Here is an 11,823-nt window from a genome sequence, read left to right on the forward strand (position 1 = left end):
TTAGAGGAAGTAAAAGACAGGCAGGTCCTAAAGCTTGAGGCTGGACCGGGGCCACTCACCTGTCTTGAAGCGGAGGACTTCATCGTGTTCGGAGCCAAACTCCCGGAGGAGGGAGAGGAAGAGTATACCGAAGGCATTCTGGATCCCGAACACCGACCCATTACACCACATGGCTGCCAGCATGACCAGCCACCCCCAGCCGCCTTCGGGGTGCACAAACTCGACCTCATCAGCCCCAGGCGAAACGGTCACTCTGCTGTCCCCGTTCTCCTTCTTGTCCAGCGACTCCGGTGGCTTCTCCTCCACCGGCACGTCCGCCGGCACCTCACCCTCTGGCATTTTATTTCCTTCTGTCATTGTGTTTGCCTTAGATTTATATTTTAAAATAAGGAAGTGCAGCAATTTTCTTGTAAATTCTAAATCTGGAGATAAGTAGGAGATAACATGTGTAATTCTAATGCATCCGTCTGATGGATCATACGGCTGTCACGTCCGGGTGAAGTGCCTGCAGTAGTACTCTGCTAGAATATGTCATCTATTCCTACACTAACTGTCAAAGCCCGTTGTTGCCATATCACATAAATAGACAACGCAGTGGGCGGGGCTTAAGCACATCCTGCAGCTGATTGGCCAATGTCGTTTAACCCAAGAATATACTCTTGAATTGCTTGAATACAGAGTACCTCCTGCCCAACTTGTACTTAAAACAGTAGCACAAGGAAACTAACGTTTTCCTCCCTTCAGCAACACTTCGAAAGCTCCTCCCCTTTCCAGCTGCTTAAAAATAAACAAAGAAAACGTGAATGTTTGAATCCAATTAAACATTAAAATGACAATAATTCACCTCTGCTGTTGTTGCCAGGAAGATCTCGCTGTCTCGATTGCAGTCTGAGTATCAAAGGGTTAATAAGCTTCAATCTGCAAACCATTTGGGTTAAAAAAATTTAGAATTCTTTAAAAAAAAATAATTTACGTTTCATTTTGTTTGAAAATGAACCAAAAACACACACATGTAAGTTACTGAATGTTCAAAAGGCAGGAAGAAATCTCATGTAATTGCATGACACTTCAGGTCAAGGAGCGGTTCTTACAATTCTATCATAAAAGTGCATCAGAGCCGTGTTTGCGTTCTTGTCAACATGTATGAATACAATTGAAGGTGGTGACGCCCGATTTTGCCATCATGACAACGCACCAATATTCAATATCATTTTGCTTCACGTTGCTGACCGTCTCAGTCTTCTCATCCAATCACAAAGCTCCATCAGACTACACATGGCTAATATTAGCATCCGCCCAGTGAGTGACACAGTCAGTGATTGACTTAGTGTCCTGAAATCGTAGCATCCTGACCCCCGGCACTGACCTCAGGCTTCCTGATGGAAACTGATACAAAGAGTAACCCGGTGAGTAACACCGACAACTGCCTTGACGAAACAGAAAAAAAAAAAGTTACAGAAAATGTTTGGAAGCGTATGATACAAAATGGCTTGTAACAAAATGTGGCTGCATCCATTCGATATTTAGGGTGTCCGATGAATCTGTCTTTGTTTTTTTGTGTTTAGAAATAAGTAAATTAACTTATTCAACAAATTAAGGCACAAGTGGAATGAAAAATACTGACTTCCTCACATCAACAACAAAAATCAGTGAAGCATTTCCATGACATAATAAATATGTTTAGTTTTTGACTTGATTGGTGACTAGGCAATTTCTAATATTGTGTAAAATTTTGTAATGAAACAAACAATAAAATGTGGCGTTGTTCAGAAATTTAAGATAACCCTCATCACAAGACCCCATTTATTTCAAAATAAATTTCTAAGAAAATAAGACATTTTTGATTTATACAGTGACATCCATATGATTACAAAACAGTTACAGTTGATAAAACCATTTAATAGATGTACATTTAATGGGAAATATTTATTATTGGGCCAAACCATGCCCTAATGTGTTGTTTTTGGTCTATAATTGGGATTCAGGTGATAAAACAAAATTATTTTGATGAAGCTGTATAATCCAGGAACACTGAATTTGAAGCAGGTTAAAAAAAAACCACTCACAGGTCACGTATCAGATGTAACGTGTTCTCGTGTTGAGCTGTCAAACAGCAAACTCTTGTGGTGTGTAAGAATGTCTGCACTTAAGATAACATCTCTGTTCCTCCACATTCAAAAACAATTCCAATCTTTTTAAGGGAAATCAATGCAACTTGCCGAACAGCTGAAATTCACTGGAGACCTTCAAAAGCTCGTTTCCAGAACGAAAACTCTCTTTCCAATGAGCCAAATAAGAAGAGAATGTCGGCAAACCAACATTGTGGAAGGGTAAAACATGAAAGGCCAAACGATGGACACGGATAACATGTTGACAAGACCAGGGCCGTTTATTTTATTTCCTTTAAACCGTGTACGAGTGGTGAAAAGTCATCTCTGGAAACTTTCCTTCAACCACAAATGACATTTCACCACTTTACTTTCACAAGCCTCCCCCACAGCTGCTAACAGCTTTTGTACACATTTCTGATGCTGGTGAGATGAACCAGCAACATTCATGACACTCGAGACCGGGAAGGACACAAATGTCGAACAGGAAAAAGCACAAGTGGGAGAGGAAACAAAAAGAATAATAATAGGGTCTTCGCCAGGGACTGGCTCAGGCCCTAATAAATCTATATCCTGTTGGCAACTTCACTTGCCCAGTACTTAGCCATAAAAGCTGGTCATGATTCGAACGTGGCTGGCCTGATAAACAAGGTGAGTGTCCAGTAACGAGGTCTTTGTGTGCACTGGAGTCCAGCTGTCCCAGCCCGGACCTCAGCTGTCCACTTTGGTCACTTTGGGTGCCTGTAAATCTTGCCCACCAGCGACCGTCTCTCCCTTCCTCTTCCTCAGACCCTTCATCTTGCGTGTCTGAAGCTTGGACAGGTCCTGCTTCTGCATGTGCACCCGGCCAAACTTGGTGCCAAAGGCATCATGGGAAATGTTCTTCTTCTTCTTGGGCTGTTGATGGAGGGGAGAATTAAAAGACTGGTCAGGTTAAAAAAAAAAACAAAAACAAACTTGTACTACTCAGGTTTTTCTTTTTTCTCCCTTTACAACTTTGTACTTTGAACCCTGACATGTGGCCCAGATGACCAAAGTACTTTTACAGTAACTAGTAAAAGTTCGGATTGAAGCCTTCACCATCAACCAAAATTCTTAACTTTTGAAGTAACTGTGACACCCTCAGCCATCAAAACCAAGAAGGTCTTCACATGAAATTTTGATTGCTGATTTGGCCGATAGCGGACACCAATATTATCTGTTTAAAATAAGATTATATGATTCCCATTTTGTTGATATTGAAAAACAAATACAAATAAACTTAATTTGAAAGAGGGATGTTTTTCCTATTAACATTTGGAGAAGTACACCGCTCAGTTTCTTCAGCACAAACAACAACAATGTGCACTAACAACATAAAAGGACAATAACCTTTATTGGCTCTCCCTTTGAATGTTAAAGATGTCCTGATACGGTTATGTCTCTAGTTTTCTGACGTTTGTGTAGCTCTAACATCTTCATATGTTGCAGACATTTACTTATTAGCCAGGTTTACAAGGCTTGATGGCCGATCATAGCAGCTTTTTTTTAAATAATAAATTGCTGAAACAATTCAACCTGGACTGGTGCCTATGCCACTGTTGCCCCCTGTCACTGTCTGTCTGTTCATACAACTACCATTAAAACAAATGCAAGGAACTAAAAATGTGATTTGCAGATGATTTTGCTTCGTTAAACTGCGTATTGTCAGCATACACTCACGCAACTCTAGCAGCATCTGGGGTCATAAAATGATGAAATATGATCGGCTGAATTTAATTAAATCCACCTGATCTAACGCAGTTAAAAACAGTCCCAAATAGTTTGACCTAACTAGGCATATAAAGTACTCCTAAAATCAACAACATCCTGAATGTATAGGATCCATTAAGCATGAGCCAGTAGCCGAATCCACGAAAATTAAAGTTCTTCCAAAGCTCTGCAACCTCTCAATCCCTTTGTCTTGGTGCTCCTGCTCATTTCTTAGCAGAAATAAAAAGGAGGACTGACTCTCTTGACCCTTTAACGGTATCATAAGGACGCCAGACTCTCCACTACCTCCTACTGGTTCTTACTGGAAACACAGCTGCCCTGGTGAGCACTGTATACATTACGTCCTTGGCTGTCCATCAATTTATACGTGTTCTCAGCTTAGTTAAAAGAAGAGCTCATAAACTCTTTTTTAGAAAGGCAATACCGGTGTGGTGTGAGGTAGAGGATCAGTTTACACCGACGTGGAGAAATAGGGATTTTACAATCGTTTAGACGGATATGGGCCTCAGAAAGTGGACTGACACAGGACTGCGTGAAATTGCAGACCTATTCCATTATGGCATTCTCATGTACTTTGAAGATAGGAGATTAAAAAAAAAAAGGTATGACATCCGGCCAGTACATTTTGAAAATATTCAAATGGCAATCAAATAATCACAGATATCTCCCAGTTCTCCTCAAAAGGCTGGAGAGGCTTGAGAATTGGCAGAGGACCGGCTCAAGAGCTCAAACACAATCAATAACTACAAATTCATAAACTATTCCGTTATAAGCTGATAGCATGATTGTATTTAGAAAACACCAACCATGTTAAATAAATCAAATCCTACTATCCCAGCCTGTCCAGACATCCAGGCTCTTTGTGCAGAGGTGTTGGATATCCTGTCAAATTATGTCCTAGGGGTAAAGTTATTAGCATGTCCTGACGGTGTATCCTTGGAATTTCATCACTAAGCAAGGAAGAATAGGAAATGGCAGTCTACTGCAGCTCACCACAAGGAAAACACACCAGAGCCAAATTGTTAGAAACCTGTTACCAGACCGAGTTCACAAGCTTGTCTAACCGTCTCACCATCGATGACAAATAATGTGCGTTTTCATTTGTTGGGCTTCTTTCTTTTTTGGACAACTATACATACACAGGTACCATTTTCTGGTTATCCAATATTCAAGATCTTGAAAAAGAAAAAAACAAAAAACCATATTGTCCTGATGTAGCAGGACCTGGTGTTGGTACAATAGTCCTCCTCCACTGTGCTACGGTCTGGATCAGCTTTGTTCCAGGCTTTCAGGGAAGCTGTATGATGTTTCCCTGATGTTGATCAAAAATACCAGAGTCACCAGTGTAGAGCTGACAATCTGAGCTTGATGCCCTCTAAAATGGTTCCGAAGAAACACTGTTGATTGAAGAAACCCCGTAGCCTTTCCTCTGGCACCACCTGCTGGCGCTACAGCATTGGTAAATGATAGCAAGCAGGTAATGTCATCACTGGCGTCAGGCTGTCTGTCAGCAGGATGACTAAAAAAAGCTCTGAATGGGTTCTGATGACATTTGCTGGGACGATATTAAAATTGATTAGACCTCGGATGCAATACAGAACCTGAGCCAGATCTGATGATGTCATACCACCTTAGCAGACCAATGAGCTCGCTCAGTGGCCTCTCGACTGTCCTCTTTTTATCCATCCAGCATTGATGTTTACTAGTGCCCTAACACGCCATTCATGTGGCTACAAAATAGCCACGCCTATGCCTATACTTACACACACACACACACACACACACACACACACACACACACACACACACACACACACACACACACACACACACACACATGTTCAGGACAAAGGCAATGTCAATTTCAGAGAATTGTTTGTCCATGGTCTCTGGTTCTCTTCTTGAAAATCTGAACAACTTCATTTGAATCCGTTATATACGTACACAGGGAGGAGTGCCTGGTGTTGTCAATACAACGCCAGAGTCTAGCATCTTGGGCTTCTATACAATCTTAGCTGCAATGACAGCAGCATGGAGGACAGTGGCAGTATTTCAAACTCAAAGAGCACCTCTAGAACTCAGAGGATTGAGTTTGTGTCTGAGGTGATATAACACAACCCTAACCCATGACAGCCCTGAAATGAGATCCGTGTGATCTGTAACTCTTCCTTCAAGCACCTAAGAAGCTGAGGCGTGACACTGCATGTTCAGCAACATGACTCTTGCACATGTGGACCTCACAATGACGATGGTTAAATGATAAAACTGTGCAGCCCTGTCTCAAATGAATTCATTCTACTTGGAGAAGCCCTGCTGGATTTCTATGCACAGAATAATGAAGAAAAAGGAAACCTTTTATAGATTCTTGCAGCTGTAACAGTGATATACACGTCAATAGGCTGAAAAGAGAATGGGCCAGCAGGGGGGGATTTTTTTCATGATTCCATATCTGGTCATATCTGATTCATCAGCTAGCAGACCTACACCGCAGACATGACATGGCCAATGATTTCTTTGACATTTCCTAATTATTCCCCTGTTCTATTAGATTACCTTCATTTTATATTGACAGTTTCATGAAGAAAGAAGTACCTGTATTTTTTTAATTGTATTCATTATAGCATTCATAGCTTCTGCATTCCAAAACACCCTTGGCTAGCTTCATACTGCACTATTCCAACTCTTACAAGGGCACTTTAGTCCTTTTCAGATAGCTTGGCATTGATGTGCAAACACAAAGAAAAACACCAAGTTAGTAATCTTGAAAGGGATTATTTTTCCTTCCTCAAGTGCCTGATAGTGTTCAAAGTTTTTTTTTCAAGTAAATGTGTGCTATGAGGAATTCGATTCCCAGGGTGGGAGAAGCTGTTAAGGTTATATCTACCTTCAGAGCTTTGGGCTGCTTGTGAGCCAGCTTGTACAAGTCATCTGAAGCGAGATGTGTTCTTCTCATGACGAAGTCAAATGACGGCCCGATCTCCTCCAGCTCGATGCGCGGGGTCCTACAGCCTGACTTCTTCAGCAAACACCTGCGGCGATACATTACATCCGCATGCAATGGTGAGTGCAAGATGTGAGCAGAGAACCACAAAATGGTGACAAAAGAAAAAAGAATTTTAAAAAATGAATGGAAAAATTACACAAAACAAAAACAAAAATAATATTTTGGTTTGTAACTGGCTCAGCTGATCTTTTATAAATTTTATTTCAGTACCTGTAGCTCCGCATGAATATCTTCCCATCAAGGGCAGTGAAGTGGAGGATATGTTCTAACCCCGCCAGGCGCACTGCCGACACAGTGGGACCTCGGAAGAAATCTAAGAGGTTGGGGGAAAGAGATCAGCAGACTAATGATGCGTCATTTTGTGTAGAATCGTCTATGGAGAGTACGGATGCACTGCTGTACCTATGAACAGACTCTTCAGGCGCTTGTGCTCGTTGTCCAAGTCAAAAGCTTCACCAGCAAACACAAGCATAGGTTTGGTTCCCTCAGGACATTTGCTGTTCTGCAAGAGAGAGAACTTCATTATCAGGAGGCTGCTGTTGATTGACAGCAAGACTGGAACCAGACAGCAGTCCTGATCCAAAAGCAAATCCTTTTAGCAACATAACATCATGTTCACACCGACAATTTGGGAAATATGATTTTGTTGATTGCTTTCTGGATCCAAGAGCAGAAACTGGTCACTCAGGGACACAGACTGGCAAGATACGGCCTGCAGAGCACCCCGACCTAAAGAAGAACAAACACATCTCCCCAACAAAGTCTCCAAAAGCCAACGACTGAGTCAGTACTGAGCGAATGGTTGTCTCAATGTGTTGGCCCTATATGGACTGGCGACCCATCCAGGGTGAACCCCGCCGCTCGCCCGAAGGCTGCTGGGATAGGCTCCACCCCCCACCCCCCCATGACCCTAAACAGGATAGGAGGTAGAAAATGGATGGATGAGTCAGTACTGCTATTTAACTTGATTCCAATAGAGGGCGTTGTCTACATTTAAATGGACTCAATTATTACCAGGAAGGAGTTTTATAGAAAGACCTGCACTGGGAAGACGGATTTAGCCAGAAACACTTGACTTATTAGTTCAAATTAACTAGCGTCTAGTTTCAAAATCAATAAGTATTTTCAAACAAAAATGGCACAATTTTATAATGGTGAACGAGTGAAACAGTAGTTGTGGGACGCTGTACCCTAAAAGTACTTTAAAACCAAAATATTTCACGAGAGGAAAAATGTCCAGTTAGCGTGATCACGCCTACACATGTATACAGCATCAATCATCAACAGCTGAACAACAACTCTCAAACAATTATCAATGCACGGTCACGCACATAACACACACTGCTCATGAGAGGAAACAAGGACTGCCATCAATGTGTACACACAACAAGGAAAACAATGACAAGACATGCCAACAAATAACTGAAGGACTGGGGAGCACTAAACTACACCAACATAGCCGCCATGTACTCAGAAGTTTCCTTAGTTTCCTAGACAAATGCTGGAGGAGGTGTGTGTGACGTTGTCGCATACAGAATGTTTCATGTGAACAGAATCAAAGATTTACAGACACAAGAGTTTGTATGGGTTCGAATTTGAGCCCAAGAAGATCAAAAACAAAAAGGTTGTGATGCAAGAACCAACCCAAATTTTAAAAAAAAACAACAGCAAGTTCCACCTTTGTGTTACTTCTTGAACAAATGAGTCTTAACCACGGGATAAACTAAAGAAAGTTAGTCTTTTCATTTTACTCTTGCTTTTGCAAATCTAAGGGTTTAAGACTGTTGAAGAAAGCCAACTGTTACCTTGACCTCGCTCAGGGAGACGTACTTCTCAATGCCAAGCTCGATCATATCAAGCACGTGGAAGTCAAACAGACGACCTGCAAGTGCAAATAAGCCAAAGGACGCAATGACACAAAAGCTGCGCAATAAAGCACTTCCATTGGATGTGTACTGTTTGTGTTCTATAATTAGGATGACAGTGGGTAGGATAGTGTAATTAATCTGTCTCTAAAGACATGTTTGCTCCAAAGCTGAGGCTGACAGTGAGCGAGTGTGCGATAAACATACCGAATATGAGGTTGTTGGGCCGTTTCTTGTTGTGGGAGCCAAACAGAAAGAGGGAGCAGTCTGTTTTCTTGGAGAAAAATTCCTGCCAAAGAAAATGGCAAAATGGTGAACCAGGTGAATAATTTGTGAGTATTAATTCATTTTTAATGTTTGGAGGTATGAGGCTTCTTGTTCACGCACCAGTGAAGTAGAATCCTCAAACGGCCGAGCGATGTTCTTCCTGAAAACAGATTCTGATGTTATTCACAGCAGAGAAGTGACAGAGGAGTTTTAAAATGATAAATCTGCTGGATTACAAAAATACATGATGAAATATAAATATCATACCCCAAAAAATTGTTTTCACCCCAGTTTTGTGAAATATCAGAATAACCCTTTTATTTCTTTATCCACAGTTCTTTTACTGAAATAGGTAACCACCTTGTATTTGATGATACAATGACATATGACACCGATATAAAATAACTCAACATTCCAACTGTGCTTTTGGTAACAATGAAAATCCACTTACTTTTTGTACAGCACAGCATTGGGTTTTTTCAGGGAATACTGCAAGAAATAGATTTTTTTTTTTGTCTGAATTCACAATTGCAGCTGTGAGTCCTCATCATGTTTCTGTTTTCGGTCACAAAAACCACCAGTGTGGCCAGTTAAAAACCTTGAGAACTGAGGGAAGTTGGCTTAAAATTACTTTTATTCAACCAGCAGGTGTTTTTATTCGACTGGGAATGACACAGGCATCTCCCAGAAGATAATAAGACGATGTACAAGAGGAATCGTCGCGGGAAAAAAAATTCTCGGCTTTTATTTGTATTTGAACAAAAAGTGGCATGTCCAAATTTATTCAAGCCCTTTGCAAACTGTCCAATCCAAAGTTCTATACCATTCCAAATACTCCAAGCTGTTCTAAAGCATCCTAATTACCCTGATTCATTCAGCTGTTTTAGTCAACTCAACAGGTGAGAAACACCAACTCTCTGAAGTCGGTTTGTGGAAAAGTCATGGCTAAAACAAAGGAGCTCAGTGAGGACACGTGGCTGCTCAAACGCCAGGAAAGGGCCATGAGGCCATATCTAAATGTTTTCAAGTTCCAGTGGCTACAGCGCCAAGTACTATCAAAAATACGAGACGTTCCGCACGGTGGAACATCTCAGAGGACGTGGTCGGAAGCCAAAAGTGACACCTGTGCTGGCCAGGAGAGATAGAGAGAGACGAGAAAAAGAAACCAAGGAGCACCACCAAGGCCATCCCGGTAGTCTGGCCTCTGCTGGTGACAACGTCTCAAGGCAGACAGTCCAACAGACACTGCACACTGCTGGGTTCCAGGGACGAAGACGTCACTTCTCCAGACGAGGGACATTTTTCCAGTAAAGAAAAAACACTTGCTGGTTGAATAAAAAGTATGAATAATTTCGGGCTTGTATGTTTCATACAGAAAAATCGATTCAGATCCACATCTAGTGAAGAATGTCTTAATCCCCACATGAATAAGATATAAAAGAGTGGCACTGGTTTCCACAGTGTGATTTAAAGTGGTCTGGGCTTGTAGCCTAATTTAACACCAGACCCAGTTATTTTTCACTACAGTTAACTAAACTAGAGTCAACATGTTGGTGGGATGGTTTCAGTAGCTGAGACTGGCCTTTCACTGCTAATATATATATATATATATATATATATATATATATATATATATATATATATATATAATTAAATGCTGTGCATCAATATGAAAAGTTATATATTCCAACCATTTGAATAGATTAATCACGTTGTATTTATAAAGCCCAGAGTCAGACATAAGAATTTGCCTTGAGGGGATTTACAAGGAGCCACATCCTCTGTTCTCAGACCCTCAACAAGGGTTGTGCAAACTGCCACAACAACCCTTTTCACAGGCAAAAACCAGGCTGTTTATTTTTATGAATAAGTTAACATACTAATTACATGTATTTGTCACCTAAGTAATTAATGTAAGAGATTTAGTGACTTTTACAACACACGACTAATGTTATTTTATACTCTCACTCCCCAAGAAGCTATCGCCCTGGGGACTTGCAACACACACTGGCAAACTGATCAGTCAAACTGCATCCTAATAAACCGTTACTATCCCAGCTGAGGGTCTTTCCTAGCAATGAGCGCGAGGCTGGGTTTCTTACGATGTCCTTCAAGGCCTGGGTGACTGTTTGACTGGTGTTTCCACCTTTCATGATCATAGCGCCCTTCCCATCTTCGGACAGTTTGGGTGCTCTGCTCTCCAAGAAGCGCTTGGCACGCTTTGTCTTGGGTTTTCTGAGGAGAGAAACAAAAACAGAAGATATAGGGTACAGCCATCAACACGACTTCAAAACCAAGAAAGCTAACGTAGGCTGTTCGACATAGCGCTATGCTAACACTCTAAAACTACCGTTACGAGCACAGAAAAAGCTAAGAATGGAAAGTAAACCAGCACACTAAATATTTAATCACCATACTTACATTATACCATCTGACTGTGTCATTTTGTTGTCCTCCTTCGTATTCCTGCCTGTACTCACGTTGCAGCTGATACATGTGACCGGCAATGGCGGAAGACAACACTGGTTCCATTTATTCTTCTTTGGTCAAATGGTGTTGAGTTCCTGCTTTACTGCCCCCTAGTGTCTAAAAATACACCACGCAAAAGAGCAGGTAAGGGGTAGACCTCTTCTTTTTTTGGAAAAAATCTTTATTGAATCTTTTTGTGCTGTCTTGTTTTCAGCAGTAATAAACACAATTAAATTTTAAAAATGTAAGAAGTGAAAGAGTAAGATTACATCGATAGATAAAACCTTTAGGCACATCAATTTCAATCGCAGCGTTCCACAAGCTTCTCTTCCTTTGGACCATGTGTATTAATTTTAAA

General features: G+C 41.2%; 2 protein-coding genes across 2 annotated transcripts in view; both read right to left on the minus strand.

Annotated features, from left to right (window-relative positions):
* slc16a10 (solute carrier family 16 member 10) overlaps positions 1–541 on the minus strand; it is a 43,785-nt gene extending 43,244 nt beyond the window's left edge. The window contains exon 1 of the mRNA XM_086189700.1: positions 60–541. Coding sequence (XP_086045826.1) covers positions 60–357 — 298 coding nt within the window. The 5' untranslated portion in view covers positions 358–541. The remainder of the gene's footprint in view (positions 1–59) is intronic.
* Positions 542–2,365: 1,824 nt separating this feature from the next.
* rpf2 (ribosome production factor 2 homolog) lies at positions 2,366–11,563 on the minus strand. Its single transcript, XM_086189042.1, has 10 exons — positions 11,418–11,563; positions 11,099–11,231; positions 9,448–9,485; positions 9,117–9,156; positions 8,937–9,018; positions 8,670–8,746; positions 7,267–7,366; positions 7,075–7,177; positions 6,745–6,889; positions 2,366–3,005 (listed from the first exon to the last, which is right to left on the minus strand). The coding sequence occupies exons 1-10, from the start codon at positions 11,438–11,440 to the stop codon at positions 2,820–2,822; spliced, it is 927 nt and encodes a 308-aa protein (XP_086045168.1). The 5' UTR covers positions 11,441–11,563; the 3' UTR covers positions 2,366–2,819.
* Positions 11,564–11,823: the final 260 nt, after the last annotated feature.

The sequence above is a fragment of the Aulostomus chinensis genome, chromosome 20 (genome assembly GCF_037954235.1).
Source record: "Aulostomus chinensis isolate RoL2024-O1b breed Wild chromosome 20, RoL_Achi_v1.0, whole genome shotgun sequence".
Lineage (NCBI taxonomy): Eukaryota > Metazoa > Chordata > Actinopteri > Syngnathiformes > Aulostomidae > Aulostomus > Aulostomus chinensis.